General features: G+C 44.0%; 1 protein-coding gene across 4 annotated transcripts in view; it reads right to left on the reverse strand.

The window, feature by feature from the left end:
* Window positions 1-23,344, reverse strand: part of pde3b (phosphodiesterase 3B) — a 321,094-nt gene that overhangs the window by 63,762 nt on the left and 233,988 nt on the right. For all 4 annotated transcript variants that reach the window (XM_038808098.1, XM_038808100.1, XM_038808097.1 and 1 more), the window contains one exon: window positions 12,916-13,073. In XM_038808098.1, coding sequence (XP_038664026.1) covers window positions 12,916-13,073 — 158 coding nt within the window. The remainder of the gene's footprint in view (window positions 1-12,915; window positions 13,074-23,344) is intronic.

The raw sequence follows: 23,344 nt of genomic DNA on the forward strand, positions 1-23,344 counted from the left end.
CAAAACTGGCTTAGTAATAGGACACAAAAGTTGGTTGTAAAAGGCTGTTTGAGTAACTGGATGCTCATGGAGAACTAAGTTTTCAGACGATTGGTAGGGTGATTAAGAAGAGTGTCATAGTTTACAGGAAGATATTGATGGGTTGGTCAAATGGGCAGAGCAGTGGCAAATGGTATTTAACTCTAATAAGTGCGAGGTGATGCACTTTGGAAGAAAGAGGTCAAGGGAGTATGTAATGATTGGCAGGACACTAGGAAGCTCAGAGGAACAGATGGATCTTGGGGTAGTTCTTCACAGATCCCTGAAGGCAGCAGAGCAGGTCAATAGGGTAGTTAAGGAGGCACACAGTCATGGCATAGAATACAAAAGCAAGGAGGTTATTTTGAAGCTGTACAGAATGTTGATTGGGACACAGCTAGAGTATTGTGTGCAGTTCTGGTCACCTCACTATAGGAAGATTGCACTGGAGGAGGTATAGAGGAGATTCCCCAGGATATTGGCTGGGGTGGAGCATCTGCGCTACAAGGAGAGACAGGATAGACTTGAATTGTTTGAATTGTTTTCTTTGGAGCAGAAAAGGCTGAGAGGGGAATATGATTGACATGTATAACATTCTAAGGGGTCTAGACAGGGTAAATAGGAAGCTGTGGTTCCCCTTGGTTGAGGGATCAATGACAAGGGACCAAAGTTTTAGGGTGAGGCACAGGATATTCCAAGAGTATTTGAGAAAAAAAAATCATTCAAGAAGCTGGTGAGAATGTGGATACTTCATCCTCTTGAGCCCCCTGCTCCTCTGGGTGTTGCACAGTCTTAAATGTTAACCCTGTTTGTCTTTCCACAGATGCAACCAGACCTGCTGAGTATTTCCAGATTTTTTTATTTTGCTTTGAGTTAGTTCCTAATTGCAGTTATGCACCACTACATCTGTAACAATATATAAAGAAATTATTTCACCATGAATTAGACATAATTACTGTGCCTCTAAGAACCCTCACCCACTTTCTGAATGTTATGCCTTGAACCTCTGGTGCTAGAAATTTATACTTTAAGATAAGGACTTAATTAAATTCAAGATAGAAAAAGTTTTCACTACAGTCGCAAAAATAAGGTGTAATTTTTCTCTTCATTACTATGTCAGATTTATTTGCATTTCCTGACTCATTGGAAAGATAATTTTGACAACACAAACAAAAACATTTGAATTTGAACACTTATCCAACCGGCCTGACAAGATTGGTGTGACGTTATTTTTATTTTCTTTTCAAACCTTTTATTCAGATAAAAGTTGAATTATAACATACAGAATAGTGAAACAAATCTATATAATTTTTAGAAAAATCCACACAACCCAGCCCCACCTAGCCCAGATCTAAGCAGAACACCTCCCGCCCCACCCCACCCGCCCGCACACGCAATTGCTGACGACAACCAGCTCTTTAAAGAAGGTAATAAATGGCAGCCACCTAGAGTAAAACCACTCCTCCAATCCTCTTATGGCATACTTGATTTTTTCCAAATGCAGGAATTCTGATAAATCCCCCAACCATGCCGAAGCCTTATGCGACATTGATGCCCTCCATCCGAGCAAGACTCGCCTCCGGGCTATTAGAGAGGCGAAGGTCACGTCATCAGCTTTCTTTCCCTCCTGCAGGCCCGGTAAATCAGACACTCCAAAAATCGCGACCATTGGGCACAGCTCCATTCTAACTCCCAAAATCTCTGACATTGTTTCGAAAAAGGAAACGCAGAATTTAAACAACTTCGGGCAAGACACAAACATATGCGAGTGGTTCGTCGGCCATCTCATACAAAATTCACACACCTATCGTATACACCCAGGAAGAAGCCAGCCACAACTGCTCTCATCACGTGTGCCCTACATACCATTTTAAACTGCAGCAAACTCAACCTTGCACACGAGGTGAAACTGACCCTATGCAGAACCTCCTTCCAAATCCCCTCCCCAAAAACAAATCCAACTCTTCCACCCATTTCCCCTTTACTTCATCCAGCAAAGCCTTCCCCGTCGTCATCAATTGCCCAGATATGTCTCCTTCCCCAATCCCGTCAAGAGATAGCATCTTACCAATAAGTGAAGGCACCAGCAACCGAGGAAATGAAGAGAGTTCCTTAGGTACAAACGTTCACACCTGCAAATATCTAAAAACATTCCCTCCCTGGAGTTGGAATTTCTCCACCAACTCCTCCAGCCCAGCAAACCTACCCTCCACTAACAAATTTCTAAACCTCTCAACCCCTCCCTCTCCCAGATCTTATACGTCAAACCTGTCCCAACCAATACAAACCTATGATTCCCACAGTTCGGTGCTAGTAGTGAAATAGACCCTAGTTTAAAGTGCTGCCTGAATAGATTCCATATTCTCAAAGAAGCTATCACTGGACTCGAAGAGAACCTAGTCAAAGAGAATGGCAGAAGAGCAGTAGCAAGTGCGCTCAAGCTCAAACTTAAACAAGAAGCCTCCCCTCCATCCACCCCACACCTACCCGGATCCTTAAACCACCCCTGCTCTTTCTCAATTTTTGCCGCCCAGTAATAGTACATCACATTAGGCAATGCCAACGCCCTCCCCGCGACTGTCTACCACTTTGCAAGAAAGTCCTTCAGATCCACAAGGGTATTTACCTGCACAAACAAAAGTTGAAATTAACTTGTTGACCCTACGAAAGAAAGATTTGGGAAGAAAGACAGGGAGACACTTAAACACAAACAAGAATGTTCATATTAACCGTCTGCACCCTTTCTGCCAAAGACAATGGGAGGGCTTCCCACATCTTCGGGTTCGCCTTCACTCCCTCGACCAGACTGGGCAGGTTCAACTTATATAACAAGACCTGGACATGAACTAACCGCACTCCCAGATACCTAAAACTAGTGCTGGCCAGCTGAAACGGTGGAGTTTTCAGCAGAAACACCTCACTCTTGCCCACATTCAAACTAAATACTGAGAAGGAACCAAACTTCCAAAGCACCTCCATTATCTTTTCCACATTAGAGGGAGGGTCCATGACATATAGCAACAAATCATGGGCATGCTCTCTACTACACGCTCTCTACCACCCCTCTCTATACCGTTGCACCAAGCCGATGACCTATGTGCAGGTAAAAAGGGCCAAAAACCAAAATTCCAAGCAGGAGCCACATTGTGTGTGACCGTTCACCTCATAGCCTGCCACTGGAAATCAAAATGGTTATTTCTACCCAATTCAATTGGGCTTACATGTTGTATTCAATGCATTTCTAAAATGCACCCTCTATTTACCCTTTCCAGGATGAGCACTGTGTAATTTAATTAGGAGCAGCACTCTGCCTGGTACAGGAACAACTACTCTTGTTCCCCAGAGGATGATGTCATCCTGACAGCTCAATTCCATCTTGTGGGCAAAGAATGGTTTTATGTTGTCTGTCACTTTGGACAGAAGTGGATCTTGATTGGTCCAGTTCCTGATCTGCTTTGCCATGATAACTTCCTGTGATACTGGAGTATATTGATATTTTCTTGCAAGGGTAGACAGCTAAGAGCATCCACATTCCCCACATGTGCTCTAGATTGGTGCTTCAATGTATATTCGTAGATGGGCAGAATTAATGCCCATCGTTGAATTCTTGCCAAAGTGATCGGCGGGTTAGCCTTGTTCTCTTTGAAGAGCACCAAGAACGATTTGTAGTCAGAAACGATTATAAAGTATCTAACCATGCACATTCTGGCAGACTTTTGTGACACCAAAGACTATCGATAGTCTTTTTCCCGCTCTGAGTAGCCTTATTTGGTCTCAGATTTCTTGACAGATATCCTATCGGCCTTTCAGAGCTGTCGGCCATCGCATGGGACAATGCCGCACCAACACCATATACCTTACATCTATAGGCGTGTCGAAGTGTGCCAACATTTTTGAGAAATGCAACAATTGCTTTATTCTGTTGAAAGCTTCTTCCTGGGGTGCCTTCCAAGAACAACATGTAACATAGAAAATACAGTGCAGAAGGAGGCTATTTTGGCCCATTGAGTCTGCACCGACCCACTTAAGCCCTCACTTCCACCCTATCCCCGTAACCCAACAACCCCTCCCAATCGTTTTGGACACTAAGGGCAATTTAGCATGGCCAATCCACCTAACCTGCACAACGATGGTATTATACAAGGGGGCCAATACAATTTATACGTTTGGTAAAAATACATCTGTAGCAGTTTACCATCCCCAAAAACAAATGTGTTTGCGGGTGCAGGCCCCTCCTATATCACCTTGACCTAGACATCCGCCTTGTGGAATCCTTGCGCATATCATGGGGCCCCAGGGAGTTCACTTCAGTGACTTGAAAGGTGCACTTTTCTTTCTTGAGGCAAGCTCCATCCTCCTGAAATCTCTTTAACACCTCTAAGTTTGCTAGGTGCGTGGCCTCTGTTGATCCAGTTGCAAGGACATCATCAAGTTATACTACAACCCTGCGGTAGCCCTGGTTGTCCGCTGTCCTTTGGAATATTGCACATGCCAAAGACATGCCAAAAGGCAAGCATTTGTACTGGAATGGGCCTTTGTGTGCTTTTATCATGACATAAGCCTGGGACTTATCGTGTAATTTGGGCAGCATGGTGGCACAATGGTTATCACTGCTCCCTCACAGCTCCAGGGACCCAAGTTCAATTCCGGACTTGGGTGGAGTTTGCACTTCCTTCCAGTGTCTGTGCGAGTTTCCTCCGGGTGCTCCGGTTTCCTCCCGCAGTCCAAAGATGTGCAGGTTAGGTGGATTAACCATGCTAAATTGTTCCTTAGTGTCCAAAAGGTTAGGTGAGGTTACTGGGTTGTGGGGATAGGATGGAGGATGGGTTTAAGTAGGGTGCAGTTTCCCAGGGTCAGAGTAGACTCGATGGGCCAAATGGCCCCCTGCACTGTAAATTCTATGAATCTATGATAATTTGAGCTGCTGGTATGCATGACTCATATACAGCTTTGTCTAAGATTGGCCTCTTGCCAGCTTTGCATACAGGTCTTCAAATTCTGGGATTGGATATTTATCCAGCTTGGTGGCCTGATTAACTGTTAGTTTAGAATCGCCACAATCGCAGACGGTCGTGTCCAGTTTCAAAATGGAGACTGTAGGTGCTGCTCATTCTGATAACTGAACTAGCTAGATACTGCCTCGTTATTCCAAACTGTTTAACTCGGTATCCACTTTCTCATGCAAGCTAGATCGTGCGGTTTTATCCGAAAGAGTCAGGGAGTCGCCTCTGGATCCACATAAATCTCAGATTGTAGTCCATTGATTTTACCTAATTCATCATAGAAGATGCGCTCGTATTCTCTTATCAGTTCAGGCAGTCCTCCTTCCCGCACTTGAACATTGGCCCAACTCAAATTGATTTCTTCAAGCCAATCGTGGCGGAGAAGGCTTGGTTGTTAACCGGTCACTATTATCACTGGGAGCTGGGTAGACTGTTGTCCATAGCTTATAGGTATCATTGTGGTGCCTTTTATTTTTTATTGCTTCTCTCATATAAGTCTTCAACTTGGTAGAAGTGCTGTTCAAAATCAGTGCTTGGACTCCCTCTCTTAGATACTGAAATGCAAGCTCGCCCATCATAGTGGCTGATGCCCCTGTATCCATTTCCATCTTAAGAGGCTTCCCAATTACCTGGTGTGTTACAGTAATAGGGTCCATCTTGCCTGTTTTTAAATTAAACATAGTGAATACCAGAATCATGGGTGCTGGGCTCTTCCACATAGTATACTTGTAACATTTTAATGATCGATCACTCGCCAATCTTGACTGAGCTCAGCACTGCTTTATCAAATATTCTCCTTTTTGACAAACAAAAAACACTCAGTCGCCTTAAATGGACATGATTCAAGAGTGTGGTTACCTCCACATCACTAACATTCCACTTTAAGCATTATTGACTGATTGCCTATTCTGTACCATTTTGTTTTGTTGGTAGATGAAATTGCTTCCCACTTCGTGGCTGCTTTGGCTGTTTTGGCACCACGACTGGCTGCAGGTTCCTGCCCTAACTGGTGAACAGCACCATTTTGTGCACTCTACAACTCTTGTGCAGCTTTTTAAGCCCTTTCCATGGTCAGTGCTATCTCCAATGCTTGTTTAAAAATTATGTCAACCTCTGCAAGCAATTGGTGTTGAATAACACTGTTGCTCATGCCACAGACTAACCTATCCAGTAACATGTCACGTAGGGTGGCTTCAAAAACCACCCTAGCTCCTATGCTAGCTCCTATAATATGTCTTTGCAAGAAGCCTCTCACATCATGGGGTAATTTCACACTTTTGAGTCCTGAATCGGTCACACAGGCCATGCGACCTTTAGTCTGCTGTGCTGTCCTTAAAGGAGCAATCACCACAGCAACAAAAATACATACACCTGAACATTGAATCAGGAAGTGTTTTAGATGGGGGATTTCAGTTCACAGAAATATTTTTCACTAACCTGTCCCTATATTTATGGCTTCTTCCAACAGATGGCAGATTCAAAATGACTCATGGAGCTAAAAGTCTGAAATTTCAATTTATGTCCTCTTACTCCAATGATCATTTTAAGATAACCAGCTTTAATGATAATTTATCAAGACTATGAACTGTTGTACAATTTTGTTAAACTGCATATCTAGCAGGACACACTCTTGCTGGGGTACAGCACAGCTAATGTCACAGAATTACAAAATTACAGAATTGTTGCAATGTAGAAGGAGGCCATTTGCAGCAGCTCTCCTAATGAGCAATTCATCTTATACCATTTTCCCACCTTTTCACTGTAACCTTGCATTCTTCTTTTTCAGATAACAATCCATTTTGCACTTCTTTTCACTTTTCCACCTTGATGACTTTGAAATACCATTCAAGAATGGTTAGTAATATCTGACAAATTAGTCCGAGAACAACTGCCATCTTGTGCTGAAGCTAAATTCATCAGTGCTGGTTGACATGAGCTATCTGCATTAGTACAACTCTGAAGGAGATCTAAATTTCATTCTCACAGGATGGTGACCATACCTCCCATCATGCCTATGCCATCTCTCAGAAAGTTATCCTATTAGCCCCATTATCCTTCACTTTCCCCTTTGTCCTGATAATGTTTTCTTTTCAAATATCTATCAAACACCGTTTTCGAAAGCCACTACTAAATCTATTTCCACCCTTTCAGACAGCGGAGCAGCAACAAATCAGGCGATAGAAAAGGCACGTCACAAGGCAATATTACAATAATCATGGGGGACTTCAATATGCAGGTGGACTGGGAAAATCAGGCTGCTCGTGGATCCCAAGAAAAGGAATTTGTGGAATGTCTAAGAGATGTTTTTTTTGGAGCAGCTTGTGACAGAGCCTACTCGGGATCAAGCAATTCTGGATTTGGTGATGTGTAATGGGGCAGACTTGATTGGGGAACTTAAGGTGATGGAACCCTTAGGGAGCAGTGATCACAATATGATAGAATTTACCCTGCAGTTTGAGAGGGAGAAGCTGGAATCAGATGTAACAGTATTACAACTAAGTAAGGCCAACTACAAAGACATGAGGAAGGAACTAGCCAGAATTGATTGGAAAAGGAGCCAGCAGGGAAAACAGTGGAACAGCAAAGGAAGGAGTTTTTGGGGGTTATTCGGGAGGCAGAACAGAAATTCATCCCAAGGAGGAGGAAACCGGCTCAGGGGAGGACAAGGCATCCATGGCTGACCAGGGAAGTCAAGGACCGCATAAAAGTAAAAAAAGAAGCATGCTTAGTGCCGAGGATTAGTAGGAGCAGAGGATTGGGAAGCCTTTAAAAGCGAGTAGAGGACAACAAAGAAAGCAATAAAGAGAGAGAAGATGAAATATGACTCAAGCTAGCAAGTAATATAAAAGAAGGTAGGAAGAGTTTTTTTCAATATATAAAAGGTAAGAGAGATGCAATAATAGACATTGGACCACTGGAAAACGTGGCTGGAGAAGTAATAATAGGAAACAAAGAAATGGCAAAGGAACTGCATAGTTTTGCATCAATCTCCACGGTGGAAGACAACGGTGGGATGCCAGAGTTCCAGGAGAATCAGGGGGCAGAGGTAACTGTAGTGGCCATCACTAAGGAGAAGATTCTGGGGAAACTAAAAGGTCTGACGGTGGATAAATCACCTGGACCGGATGGCCTACATCCCAGCATTCTAAAAGAGATAGCTGAGGAGATTGTGGAGGCACTGGTGATCTTTCAGGAATCACTGGAGGCAGGGAGGGTCCCAGAAGACTGGAATGTTGCTAATGTAACACTTCTGTATAAGAAAGGAGGGAGGCAGAAGACGGAAAATTAAAGGCCAGTTAGTCATTGGCAAGCTTTTAGAGCCCATTATTAAAGATGAGATTGTTGAGTACTTGCAAGTGCATGATAAAATAGGACTGAGTCAGCACGGCTTCTTCAAGGGGAGGTCATGTCTGACAAATCTGTTAGAGTTCTTTGAGGGGGTAACAAGGAAGTTAGACAAAGGAGAACCAGTGGACGTGATATATTTGGATTTCCAGAAGGCCTTTGACAAGGTGCCGCATAGGAGACTGTTAAATAAGCTAAGAGGCCATGGTGTTAAGGGTAAGATCCTGGCATGGCTGGAGGATTGGCTGACTGGCAGAAGGCAGAGAGAGAGGATAAAGGGGTCTTTTTCAGGATGGCAGCCGGTGACTAGTGGTGTGCTTCAGGAGTTGGCGCTGGGGCCACAACTTTTCACAACATACATTAATGATCAGGAAGAAGGAACTGAAGGCACTGCTGCTAAGTTTGCAGATAATACAAAGATCTGTAGAGGAACAAGTAGTATTGAGGAAGCAGGAGGGCTGCAGAAGTTCCTGGATAGGCTAGGACAGTGGGCAAAGAAGTGGCAGATGGAATACAATATAGAAAAGTGTGAGGTTATGCACTTTGGAAGGAAGAATGGAGGCATAGAGTATTTTGTAAATGGGAGAAATTCTTAGGAAATCCGAAGCACAAAGGGACTTGGGAGTCCTTGTTCAAGATTCTCTTAAGGTTAATGTGCAGGTTCAGTGGGCAGTTAGGAAGGCAAATACAATGTAAGTATTCATGTTGAGGGCTAGAATACAAGAGTAGGGATGTACTTCTGAGGCTAGATAAGGCTAGATCTGGTCAGACCCTATTTAGACTATTATGAACAGTTTTGGGCCCGTATCCAAGGAAAGATGTGCTGGCCTTGGAAAGGGTCCAGAGGAGGTTCACAAGAATGATTGCTGGAATGAAGAGCTTGTCGTATGAGGAACGGTCGAGAACTCAGAGTCTGTACTCGTTGGAGTTTAGAAGGATGAAGGGGTATCTTATTGAAACTTACAGGATACTGCGAGGCCTGGATAGAGTGGATGTGGAGAGGATTTTTCCACTTGTAGGAAAACCTAGAACCAGAGGACACAATCTCAGACTAAAGGGACAAATCCTATAGACAGAGATGGAGGAATTTCTTCAGCCAGAGGGTGATGAATCTGTGGAACTCTTTGCCGCAGAAGGCTGTGGAGGCCAAATCACTGAGTGTCTTTAAAACAGAGATAGATAGATTTTTGATTAACAGTTTATCCTTATATACTGTATCAAAACCCTTCTAGTTTTGAAAGCCTCAATTGAATTTACCCTTATCGTTCTCTGCTTTGGTGGGAACCAGTCTCACTAGTCAATGGCCAGTGTTGAGGTGAGAGGTGGAAGAAAAGGAAAAACACAACAATCTTGCTACATTCTATAGATCATGCCAAAAGTCCAGAATTTGATGGACAATGCCTCATTCATTATTATTTTTCCTTATCGCAGATTAAATAATTTTACATCATGAGTTTCTGATAGAGCTGATAAAAGCACACATGGTCAGTGGTGCAAAATGACCTTGATGAGCAACAGTTCCAACAGTCTATTTCCTTAACCAATTTGATTCAAGGATGCAGGAAGAAATAGAGGAACAACTATGAAAGAAATAGGGTGAATTACAGTTGAATTACAGTAGGAAAGAAAGATTAAATTGTGTGAAAGCAAAAAGTAGACAGAAAGGAACAGTCAACAAGTTCACTTTTTTTTTTAAAGAACTTCTAAGAACCATTTATAAACTGCAGAAAAGAGGTCCCACAATTTCAACTGTTCCTGTTCAGGGATAAAGAGATTGAATGACAGAGCAGGAATAAAAATCCAGTCACTAAAAGAGCCCATGTATCATTGAGTTTCAGCCCTATTTTCTGTGGCGAGTTTAACATGTTTTCAAATAGGGCAAGAGCAGCAATTTCTTTAAACTCACGGTGAAGTTGACTAAAGCTTTTGCGTTGCTAATGGCAGATTGGTGCAACTTTCCCATTGGGCAAGTGATGTGGCAAGGCTGCAGCATATGGGAGCTTCTGGATGCCAGTAAGGTGGACGGCTAGTGTTTTTTTTAAGTGTTTGCAGCTCAGATTCATTGAACTGGAGGCTGAGCTGCAGATACTGCCACAAATCAGGGAGGGGGAATGTTATCTGGATGCCTTGCACCGGGAGACAGTCCGACTACTTAGGATAGGGTCTTCTGATTTGGTCAGTGGTCAGGGACAAGTGGGTGTGACTGCAAGTGAGGCAGGTACGGGAATCCACAGAGCAGGAGTGTCAGCCTCTGAAATTGGCCAATAGATCGCAGGTTCTGTCAGCTGGAGATGAGAGGGGGGGCTATAAAGTAGATGAACAAACTAACAATGACACCGTGGTACAGAAAGCGATTAAAGTGCAGACAGCAAAATAAATGTAGTGATGGTAGGAGACAGTATAGTGAGAGGGATTGACACTATTCTCTCAGCATAGAGCGAGAGTCTAGACAGCTGTATTGCCTGCCTGGTGCAAGGGTTTGGAACATCTGCTCAGGACTGGAGAGGAACTTACAGCAAGAGGATCCAATTGTTATGATCCAAATAGGTACCAATGACATAGGTAGAACTAGGAGAAAGGTTCTTCATGGAGAGAGTATGAGGAGCTAGGTGCTAAATTGAAAAACAGAACATCAAAAGTTATAATCTCTTGGACTATTAACTGAGCCACATGCAAATTGGCAGACGATACACAAAACTAGAGAGATGAATATGTGGCTCAAAGGCTGGTGTGTGAGAAGTGGGTTCTGGTTTGTGAGGCGCTGACTCCAGCATTGGGGAAAGTGGGGGCTGTAGCATTGGGACGGCTTGCATCTAAACCGTGTTAAGTAGGATGATCCCGTGTATGGAGGGACTTCCAGATGAGTAAAGGTTAAACAGGTTGTGTCGTGCTCCTTGGAGTTCAGAAGAATGATTAAGGCAAAGCATATAGATTCCTGATAAGAATGGGGATGAACGGTTATCAGGGAAGGCAGGAGTGTGAAATTGAGATCAAAATGAGATTAGCCCTGGCTTTACATAGAAACGTAGAAAATAGAAGCAGGGGAAGTCATTCGGCCGTTTGAGCCTGCTCCGCTACTCATTATAATGGCTGATCATCAAATTCAAGACCCTGATCCTGCCTTCCCTCCCATATCCCTTGATCCCCAAGAGCGAAATCTAATTGCCTCTTGAAATTACATTTTGGCCCCAATTACATTCGGTGGTAGCGAATTTCACAGATTCGCCACTCTCTGGGTGAAGAAATTTCTCCTCACCTCGGTCTTGAAATGTTCACCCCTTATCCTCAAACTATGACCCCCTCGTTCTGGACCCCCCACCACCGGGAACATTCTTTCTGAATCTACCCCGTCTAATCTGTGTGGAGTCTGTACGTTCGCCTTGTGTCTGTGTGGATTTCCACCGGGTGGCTCCGGTTTCCTCCCACAGTCCAAGATGTGCAGGTTAGGTGGATTGGCCACGCTAAATTTCCCTTAGGTCCAAAAAGGTTAGGTGGGGTTACTGGGATAGGATGGAGGTGTAGGCTTAAATTGGGTGCGCGTTCCAAGGGCCGAATGGCATCCCTCTGCACTGTAAATTCTGTCTGTCACCTTATTAGAATTTTGGAAGTTTCTGTGACATCCCCGCTCACTCTTCAAAACTGCAATGAATATAATCCTAATCGATTTAATCTCACCTCATATGACAGTCCCTCTACTCAGGAATCAGTCTGGTAAACCTTTGCTGCACTCTATCCATAGCAAGAACATCCATCCTCAGATAAGGACACCAAAACTGCACAAAATACCCCAGGTGTGGTCTCACCAATGCCCCATACAATTGCAGTAAAACATGTCAATTTCTATATTCAAATTCTCTTGCTATGAAGGCCAACAAGCGCCTTCTTTACTGCCTGCTGTACCTGCGCGCTTTACTTTCAGCAACTGATGCACAAAGGCTGAGTATCCACTTCTCTCAATTTACACCCATTCGAATAATAATCTGTCTTCCTAGTTTTGCGACCGAAGCAGATATCATATTTATCCACATTATACTGCATCTGCCTTGCATGTGCCCACTCATTCAGACTGCCCAAATCCTGCTGAAGCATCGCTGCTTCCTCCCCACAGCTCACCCTCCCACCCAACTTTGTATCATCTGCAAATTTGGAAATAATACATTTAGCTCCCTCATTAAAATATATAATATGAACATTTGGGGTCCTAGCACAGATCCCTGCGATATCATGATATTGAATTGCAGCGCAGGCTTAAGGGGCCGAGTGGCCTACTCCTGCTACTAACTCATATTTCTAAAGGCCTCGCAATCTAAGTCAATGAACAACACATAGCTTAACTCCCAGCCACAAATTTATGAGTTCTTTACACACTAAAATCAGCATACATATTATGCATTATTTTTCCAGTACTTTGTGGCCCGTAATAGTTACGAAAACAAAGCAATTGTTGGCACTAGAATTCCAGTATTTCACGAAATTCTTACTTTAAATTGCTTACATCAATTAAATTCAACAATGATGTTGCTTTTAAACCTATAGAAATATAATTCACCTCATTGACCCACTGTCTGGATGGGGTTTCATCCCATTGCTACGATCCCATCTAAGAGGAGCAGGTTCCATTGTTGGCAAACCAGTAGCTGATGTGGTGGTTGTCCATGTTCCTGTATTTCTTCTAAGCTGTCCCGTTGGTAAACTTCTCCTCAAGCGCTAAGTTTAGAAAAATAAATTATGTTAGTGAAGGAATTGGACAAATAGACTTAGTTATTGAAACATATTGTATTATACGGAGATATTTGAGCATAGGAGGTGTTTTAGCCCATTGAGTCCAAGCTGGTTTTCTGTAAAGCAATCCAATCAACTCCATATTCTTTCACTATCTCAGTCAGTTTATTCCCTTTAAGTGCCCATCCAATTCCTTTTCGTCTCCACTTGCATCACCTTTTTAGACAGCAAGTTCCTGATCGTTGCTACTTGCTCTGCAAAAATATTCCTCGCATCTCATGCTCAAAACCTTATATCCATGTCCCCTTGTTCATGTAGCATCAGTTAATGGAAATGGAATTCTTTTGTTTAGCTTATCTAATTCTGCCATAATCTTGGAAACCTCAACCAAATCCTCCCCTCAACTCCTTTGCTCCACGGAGAACAACACCAGTCTTTCAAACTTAACCTTGAAGCTTAATTCCCTCATCCCTGAAACCATTCTAGTAAATCTCTTCTGCACCCTTCCAAGAACCCTCCTCAAGTGCGGTGACTTGAACTGGACCTAATATTCAGGCTGTGGCCTAACCCAGGCATTGTCAAACTCGGGGACGCAACCCATGGGGGGGACGCAACCAGTGGGTGGGTTGCGGGCGGGTGTCAGGAGGGTCGCGGAGCCGTCCGTCGCTGTGCTCCCGATCGCGCAAGTCCGCGAGCAACAGCCGCAGCAGCTGGCTTTTAATAATGCCAGCTGCAAACAGCCTTCAAAATGGCTGCGAACATGTCAAAAAAAATGCGGCCGCACTGCGCATGCCATGTCATGGGTGCATGTGCGCGTGCAGAAAACTATGCACATGCGCGCCGCTAATCAGGCATGCATGCGCAGTGTGGCTGCATTTTTTTTTAACGGTCACAGTATTTTATTTTATTCATTTGTTTTATTCATTTTATTTTTTTCATTTATTTTATTCATTTAAAAAAAAATTTTTTTTTTACAAGTTCGGGGGGGGGGGGGGTATTTGATAAAATGTTACAGGAAAAAAAATGCAGAACTTTGGACAGATGGAGACTCCACACTTTCCGACACCAGAAGGCTTTGCCTTCATCCAACAGGTTCCATTGGAGGAGCGTGTACGAGGGCCAAAAGGACCCAAAACCATTTCCTCCATTTTTGTCAGCAGCAAACAAGTTAAGAGAAAATGCTGGGTCGCGCAAGTCAGCCGGCGTAGGTCGTGAAGGTCAGCCGGCGTAGGTCGTGAAGGTCGGCCGGCGTGGGTCGTGAAGGTCGGCCGGCGTGGGTCGTGAAGGTCGGCCGCCGTGGGTCGTGAAGGTCGGCCGCCGTGGGTCGTGAAGGTCGGCCGCCATGGGTCGTGAAGGTCGGCCGCCGTGGGTCGTGAAGGTCAGCCGCCGTGGGTCGTGAAGGTCAGCCGATTAGTAAAAATGGGTCCCCGGAAAAAAGTTTGAAAAATACTGGCCCAACCAAAACTTTAGACAGGTTCAGTACAACTTACCTGCTTTTGTACCCTACACCTCTATTTACAAAGTTAATTTCCAATATGCTTTGTGAACTATTTTCTCACTATGCCCTGCCACCTTCAAAGATTACTGTACTTGAACCACCAGGACCCTCTCTTCCTGTACACTCTTTCAAGCCTTGTTATTTTATATTTCTTTTTTCTGTCCCTTTTGGCCAGTGCATTACCTCAAATCCCTGCGTTAAATTCCATCTGCAACATGTCTGTCCCAATCAGATAGCTTAATCTGATAGCCTATTACATTTTGCAGTTCTTTGGTATTATCTTCCCAGTTAGCCAAATCTCCAAGTTTGGCACCGTAAGCAACATTTGAAATTTTACTCTGTATGCCATTGTTCATTCATATGTGGTCTGAGCATTGAACCTTGGGAACACCATTGTCTACCATACTGCAGTCTGAAAAATAATCATTTACCATGACTCACTGTTTTCTGTCCTTAAGCCAATTTGTTATCCAAGCTGACACTGGTCCCCCTCATGCAAGAGCCTCAATTTAGTTAAGCAGTCTTCTATGTTGCATTTGATCAAAGTCTTTCTTAAAATTCACATGGAAAACACCCATTGCTTTCCCTTCATGAGCTTCTCTATTACTTCAGCAAACATATTAATTAAATTAGTTAAACAATATCTGCCTTTTGCAAATACATGCCAGCTCTCCTGAATTAATTCAAACCTCTCCAAGTGCCTGCTGATTTTTTCCCTTTCCAAAGCCTTACCCATTACTGATGTCAAAATGATCAGCCTGTAGTTACTAATGTCCTTCAACCCTTTCTTGAATAACATTATCACGTTTTCTATTCTCAAATCCCATGGTACCTCCTACATACCTGTATCACAGGGAGTTTGAAATTTGAAGGCAAGCCCTTCCCAAATCTCGATACCCACTTTCTTTAGCAACCTCGGATGCAAGCCATTTGGATAGCTGATTTATCCAGCTGAAACATAGCCAGTCTTTCCAGTACATCCTACTCATTTAAGTTTAAACCCATTCGTTATCTCTGCCATCTCCCCTCCTTCCGATATTTTGTCAGCATTCTCTTCCTTAGTAAACACCAATACAAAGTAGTCATCAAACTTGCAATGCTTGCTCGCCAGGCGTATAGAACCCTCTTTAGTCTAATAAGCCCCTACCTATCTCTTACGTCCTAGTAGCTATATACATTCCAGAAGAGGACTTTTGGGTTCCTTGTGTGTTAACGAGCATTCTATTCTCATTTTCTCTCTTTGGCAGTCTCACTTTTCTCTATACTTTCTCTCTCAATGTGCTGTAGTGTATAAGTTACACAATGGAACTGTTGGATGCAATCTTTCATGCTATTTCAGTCCTATATCATGATGTTGTTGAGCAAATGCCACCCACTTCTATAGGAAAAATAATAAGATTGAAGAGGGTAGGGTAATTAGTCAAAGTTATTCTTGGGCTGCTGTCAGCAACGATGGATGATCAATGGATGTACTCTGTAAACACATAACTTTAAAAAAAAATTCAAATTTGCAGTGATTAGGTGGAAGGATGGCGCAACAAGATTTTACATTTTAAGACTTTTACACTCGCAAATCAAAAAATAGAAACATGGAAAATAGGTGGAGTAGGCATTTGGCCCTTCAAGCCTGCACCACCATTCAATATGATCATGATTGATCATGCAAATTCAGAATCCCACTCTCGCTTTCTCTCCATAGCCCTTGATCTCTTAGCTGCAAGGGCCATATCCAGCTCCATCTTGAATATATCCAATGAACTGCCCCCAACAGCTTTCTGTGGTAGAGAATTCCACAAAGCTCAGAGAAGAAGTTCTTCCTCATCTCAGTCCTGAATGGATCACCCTTTATTCTTAGACTGTGACTTCGAGCTCTGGATGCCCCAACACCGGGAACATTCTTCCCACATCGAGCCCGAGCCTGTCCAGTCCCATCAGGATTTTATATGTTTCTATGAGATCCCCTCTCATTCTTCTAAACTCCAGTGAGTACAAGCCCAATCGATCCAGTCTTCCTTCATTTGTCAGGCCTGCCATTCCGGGAATTAGTCTGGTGAACTCTTCGCTGGACACCCTCAAGAGCATGAATGTCCTTCCTCAACCTAGGGAGATCAAAACTGCACACTCAAGATGTGGCCTCACCAAGGTCATGTATAACTGCAGCAAGACATCCCTCCTCCTATATTCAAATCCTTCACTATGAAGGCCAGCATGTCATTAGCTTTCTTCACCACCTGCTCTACCTGCATGCCAACCTTCAGCGACTGATCCACCATGACACCCAGATCTCATTGCACTTCCACTTTTCCTCAACTGCCACCATTCAGATAATAATCAGTCTTCCTGTTTTTGCCACCAAAGTGGATAACCTCACATTTACACAAATTATATCGCATTTGCCAAGTATTTGCCCACTCAGCCAGCCTCTTCAAGTCACCCTGCAGCCCATTTGCATCCTCCTCACAGTACACACAACCACCCAGTTTAGCGTCGTCTTAGGATGTGTAGGTTGGAGAAGTAGGATGCAAGGGTTGGGCACACTGGATATGTGGAGCTTGTTCAAGGAACAGCTATTGCGTGTTCTTGATAAGTACGTACCAGTCAGGCAGGGAGGAAGGGGTAGAGCGAGGGAACCGTGGTTTACCAAAGAAGTGGAATCTCTTGTTAAGAGGAAGAAGGAGGCCTATGTGAAGATGAGGCGTGAAGTTACAGTTGGGGCGCTTGATAGTTACAAGGAAGCGAGGAAGGATCTAAAGAGAGAGCTGAGACGAGCAAGGAGGGGACATGAGAAGTCTTTGGCAGGTAGGATCAAGGAAAACCCAAAAGCTTTCTATAGGTATGTCAGGAATAAAAGAATGACTATGGTAAGAGTAGGGCCAGTCAAGGACAGTGGTGGGAAGTTGTGTGTGGAGGCTGAGGAGATAAGCGAGATACTAAATGAATACTTTTTGTCAGTATTCACTCAGGAAAAAGATAATGTTGTGGAGGAGAATGCTGAGACCCAGGCTATTAGAATAGATGGCATTGAGGTGCGTAGGGAAGAAGTGTTGGCAATTCTGGACACGGTGAAAATAGATAAGTCCCCGGGGCCTGATAGGATTTATCCTAGGATTCTCTGGGAGGCCAGGGAAGAGATTGCTGAGCCTTTGGCTTTGATTTTTATGTCATCATTGGCTACAGGAATAGTGCCAGTGGACTGGAGGGTAGCAAACGTGGTCCCTTTGTTCAAGAAGGGGAGTAGAGATAACCCCGGTAACTATAGGCCGGTGAGCCTCACGTCTGTTGTGGGTAAAGTCTTGGAGAGGATTATAAGAGATACGATTTATAATCATCTAGATAGGAATAATATGATTAGGGATAGTCAGCATGGTTTTGTGAAGGGTAGGTCATGCCTCACAAACCTTATCGAGTTCTTTGAGAAGGTGACTGAACAGGTAGACGAGGGTAGAGCAGTTGATGTGGTGTGTATGGATTTCAGTAAAGCGTTTGATAAGGTTCCCCACGGTCGGCTATTGCAGAAAATACGGAGGCTGGGGATTGAGGGTGATTTAGAGATGTGGATCAGAAATTGGCTAGTTGAAAGAAGACAGAGGGTGGTGGTTGATGGCAAATGTTCAGAATGGAGTTCAGTTACGAGTGGCGTACCACAAGGATCTGTTCTGGGGCCATTGCTGTTTGTCATTTTTATAAATGACCTAGAGGAGGGTACAGAAGGTTGGGTGAGTAAATTTGCAGACGACACTAAAGTCGGTGGAATTGTAGAGAGTGTGGAAGGATGTTGCAGGTTACAGAGGGACATAGATAAGCTGCAGAGCTGGGCTGAGAGGTGGCAAATGGAGTTTAATGTAGAGAAGTGTGAGGTGATTCACTTTGGAAAGAAAAACAGGAATGTGGAATATTTGGCTAATGGTAAAATTCTTGGCAGTGTGGATGAGCAGAGGGATCTCGGTGTCCATGTACATAGATCCCTGAAAGTTGCCACCCAGGTTGATAGGGTTGTGAAGAAGGCCTATGGTGTGTTGGCCTTTATTGGTAGAGGGATTGAGTTCCGGAGCCATGAGGTCATGTTGCAGCTGTACAAAACTCTGGTACGGCCGCATTTGGAGTATTGCGTACAGTTCTGGTCGCCTCATTATAGGAAGGACGTGGAAGCTTTGGAACGGGTGCAGAGGAGATTTACCAGGATGTTGCCTGGTATGGAGGGAAAATCTTATGAGGAAAGGCTGATGGACTTGAGGTTGTTCTCGTTAGAGAGAAGAAGGTTAAGAGGTGACTTAATAGAGGCATACAAAATGATCAGAGGGTTAGATAGGGTGGACAGGGAGAGCCTTCTCCCGCGGATGGAGGTGGCTAGCACGAGGGGACATAGCCTTAAATTGAGGAGTAATAGATATAGGACAGACGTCAGAGGTAGGTTTTTTATGCAAAGAGTGGTGAGGCCGTGGAATGCCCTACCTGCAACAGTAGTGAACTCGCCAACATTGAGGGCATTTAAACGTTTATTGGATAAGCATATGGATGATAATGGCATAGTGTAGGTTAGATGGCCTTTAGTTTTTGACTTCCCATGTCGGTGCAACATCGTGGGCCGAAGGGCCTGTATTGCGCTGTATCGTTCTATGTTCGCAAATTTGGAGCTATTGCATGCAATATTGACTAAACATAACTTTTTGTAGGCAGCTAATATGTGAAACTACAAAATAGAATTTTTCCCTTTTTAGATTTAGCAAAACTGAAAAATCCCACTTCCTGATTTTCCTTGACACAGACATTCAATTCTCCTGGAATCAGCCGAAAGCAATTTTAGCTGTTAAGGGCTTATTTGCATTCATTTTCTTTCTCAGCTGCCATCGCAGGAATTAATCTGGTGAACCTTCGCTGGACACCCTCAATGGCAAGAATGCCCTTCCTCAAACTAGGACACTAAAACTGCACACAATACTTAGATTTTTGAACATCTCCGAGCAAGTGTTGTCTTGCAGATTCTCTCTCCAGCTCAAGCAAGGTGAATCTTCCAGCCTCATTTTAAATCCTCACAAATTTGGTCTTCTGAATCTGAGCCCAAGTTCCCACCTCATTCCTGTATGAACCTTGTGATTTTTGGACTTAGATGGTCTCTTTCCTGGCAGACTGATATTTTTCATGGATATCTTCAAAACTCTGCCAACCCCATATCCATAACAACGTGAATCATGCAGGACTTGTATCCAGACTGAATTGGTCATTAGCTATTATATAGACTCCAACTCTATCGTATCTTGGATACAAGTAACCAGTTTGAAGTATAACCTCTTACAACTTGACATTCTCAACACCTCCCTGGGACTTGGACACTAACAATCTATCCACTGTTAGCACTTCCGTCATTGTTCACAGGCAGTAACACTATACACCTTCCTCTTATAATAACAACCTGGGTCCCTCTTCAATCTTTAACAATCAAGGGCAGCACGGTGGCACAGTGGTTAGCATTGTTGCCTACGGCGCTGAGGACCCTGGTTCGAATCCCGGCCCTGGGTCACTGTCCGTGTGGAGTTTGCACATTCTTTCCATGTCTGCGTGGGTTTCACCCCCAAAACCCAAAAGATGTGCAGGATAGGTGGATTGGCCACACTAAATTGCCCCTTAATTCGAAAAAATAATTGGGTACTCTAAATTTATTTTTTTTAAATCTTTAACAATCAAAGAGTCAGCCGGAATAAGAACAGGTCACATGACCCCTTTCACTTCTACTTGAATTAAAAACAATCCTAAAACATAACCATCTTATAAAACATGACAATTCTAACAGAGGTAACAGGGAAAGCATTCTTTAACAAGAGTTCACCTGTTAATAAATTTACAAAATCATACCTGTAAACAAATGAAATGAAATGAAAAATGAAAATCGCTTATTGTCACGAGTAGGCTTCAATGAAGTTACCGTGAAAAGCCCCTAGTCGCCACATTCTGACGCCTGTCCGGGGAGGCTGGTACAGGAATATTCAATATCTCAATTATGATATAACTCAGAATTAAAGATATGAGTTAATAATATTAACAACCTTTCCGTTCACCTAGACAATAACCCTATAACATTTGGGGGAGGGGGAATAATAAAATTATTGAACAGTTCCATATACTTGCTGCAAAGTAATTTTTGTAGGCAACATTACCACATTAAACCTTTTACAGTAGTAATGTAATATATTTTTGTAAATTCTGGACTGAGCAATTTGAGGAATATTAGGCAAAAAGAATGCAAACTCTATGCAGTCATCACTTAAAGTGTGTTTGCTTCATTGCCAAGTTCCCTGCAGTCTGTCAGAGTTAAACATTTAACCTTAAATTTAAATGGACTCCAGAATGCATTTTTTCCACATCCTCAAATCAACTATACTTACTGTAATTCTCAACGAAAGTAACAATTTAGTTCCAGTTTTGTACCCTTGAATCCACACTTCACAAAAAGCAAGGTTATGGCTTCCAAAATTAGAGTGTCTTCTCAAAGGAAAATATAAATAACCATCCATTATTAGCTCATTTTTTTCTTTAAAAAATGATTTCATGAAAAAATTAGTGATTATTTTAAACAATAAATTTCAATCTGAAGATAAACAGTTTAGCTAAAGGAATACTGGAGATTACATTGGATGATTCCAGAGGTATGAAACTGTTGTGGGGGAGGACAGGTGGAGGGAACTGGAAGCACCATTAGGTTTGGGAGAGATCATGGAGAGCATCAGCTCCATGCACGCGGGGAAGGCACCGGGACACATTGGGTTCCCGGCTGACGTCTACAAAAAATTTGCGCCGGCCCTGGCCCACGACCCTAAGGGAATATAGATCATAGAACATTACAGCACAGTACAGGCCCTTCGGCCCTCGTTGTTGCGCCGACCTGTGAAACTACTCTAAAACCCATCTACACTATTCCCTTAGCAAATGTTTATCCAATTACCATTTAAATGCCCTTAATGTTGGCGAGTCCACTACTGTTGCAGGCAGGGCATTCCACACCCTTACTACTCTCTGAGTAAAGAACCTACCTCGGACATCTGTCCCATATCTATCTCCCCTCAATTTAAAGCTATGTCCCCTCGTGCTAGGCATCACCATCCGAGGAAAAAGGCCCTCACTGTCCACCCTATCTAATCCTCTGATCATCTTGTATGCCTCAATTAAGTCACCTTTTAACCGTCTTCTCTCTAACGAAAACAGCCTGAAGTCCCTCAGCCTTCCCTCATAAGATCTTCCCTCCATACCAGGCAACATTCTGGTAAATCTCCTCTGCATCCTTTCCAATGCTTCCACATCCTTCCTATAATGCGGTGATCATCTTCCTAGATGCAGAAAAGGTCTTCAGTCTTCAACAGTCGAGTGGAAGTACTTCTTTGAACTAGAGGTTTGGGTGAGGGCAGGGTTCATCTCCTGGGTGAAAAGCCTGTGCAATGCCACCAAGGCGAGCATTTGGGCCAACACCACCAGCCCTGAATACTTCCAGCTGCAAAAAGCTGAAAGGGCATCCCAAGAGGAGGCACAGAGCACAGAGTCTCAGTCTATGTGGATGACTTGCTCCTCTACATCTTGGAACGACAGAAAGGCCTGAAAGTAATCATGCAGCTCCTGGAAGAGTTCGGAGCCTATTCAGGCTACAAACTCAACCTGGGCAAGAGCGAGGCTTTCACAGTGAACCCAAACAAGGGGCGGGGACAGACCTGGAGGGACTCCCATTCAAATTAGCCCAAAGCAAATTCTGCTACTTGATGATCCAGATAGCCCACGAAAGGACATGTATCCACAGTGGAATCTGACCAGTCTAGCGGGACCCAAATCAGCAAAGGAGAAAGACTATGGGCGGTCTGGTACTGCCAAATCTATACTACCACTGGGCAGCTACAGTGGAGAGAGGGGATGGTGTGTGAACTCAACATGGAATGGGTGAGTCTTCCTGCAAGGGAACGACCCCTCCGGGCCCTCGCCACTGCAGTGCTCTCATTCCCCCCTGACTAAATACATATCCTGCCCAGTGATGGTAGCCACACTAAAGACATGCAACCAGATGAGGTAATATTTTGGTCTAACCGAGATGTCTCCCATGGCACCAACCTGCAGCAACCACAAATTCCCACCAGCCATGCTCAACACTACCTTTAAAACATGAAGACAGGACCGGGGGGGGGGGGGGGGGGGGGGGAGGGGGGGGGGGGGCATCTATGGACAGTTACGGACAGGGCAAGACTATCACTGGATGAAGCCAGACGAGAATGGGAGGAAGAACTGGGAATGGAAGTGGGTTGGGGACTTTGGAGCGAAGCACTGAGCAGGGCCAACTCCACCTCCTCCTGCGCAAGGCTCACCCTCAAGCAGTTTAAAGTGGTGCACAGAGCTCATCTAACCAGAACCCGAATGAGCAGGTTCTTCCCGGAGATGAAGGATAAATGTGAACTGTACCAGGAAGACCTGGCCAACCACGCCCACACTTTCTGGGCTTGCCCCAGACTTGTAGGATTCTGGACAGCATTCTTCGAGGCAATTTACAACATTGTGGGGCGAGCATGGAGCCAGCCCGAGAGTCGCAGTCTTCAGGGTATTGGAACGACAGAAGCTACACATGGGGAAGGGGGAAACGCCCTTGCTTTCACTTCCCTAATCACACGCCGGAGAATCCTGCTCGACTGGCGATCAGCAGCACCACCCATAGCTGCAGACTGGTTGGCAGACCTGGTGGAATTTTTCCATCTGGAGAAGATCAAGTTCACCATCCGAGGGTCGAAAGTAC

This window comes from Scyliorhinus canicula, chromosome 9 (assembly GCF_902713615.1).
Source record: "Scyliorhinus canicula chromosome 9, sScyCan1.1, whole genome shotgun sequence".
NCBI classification, from domain to species: domain Eukaryota; kingdom Metazoa; phylum Chordata; class Chondrichthyes; order Carcharhiniformes; family Scyliorhinidae; genus Scyliorhinus; species Scyliorhinus canicula.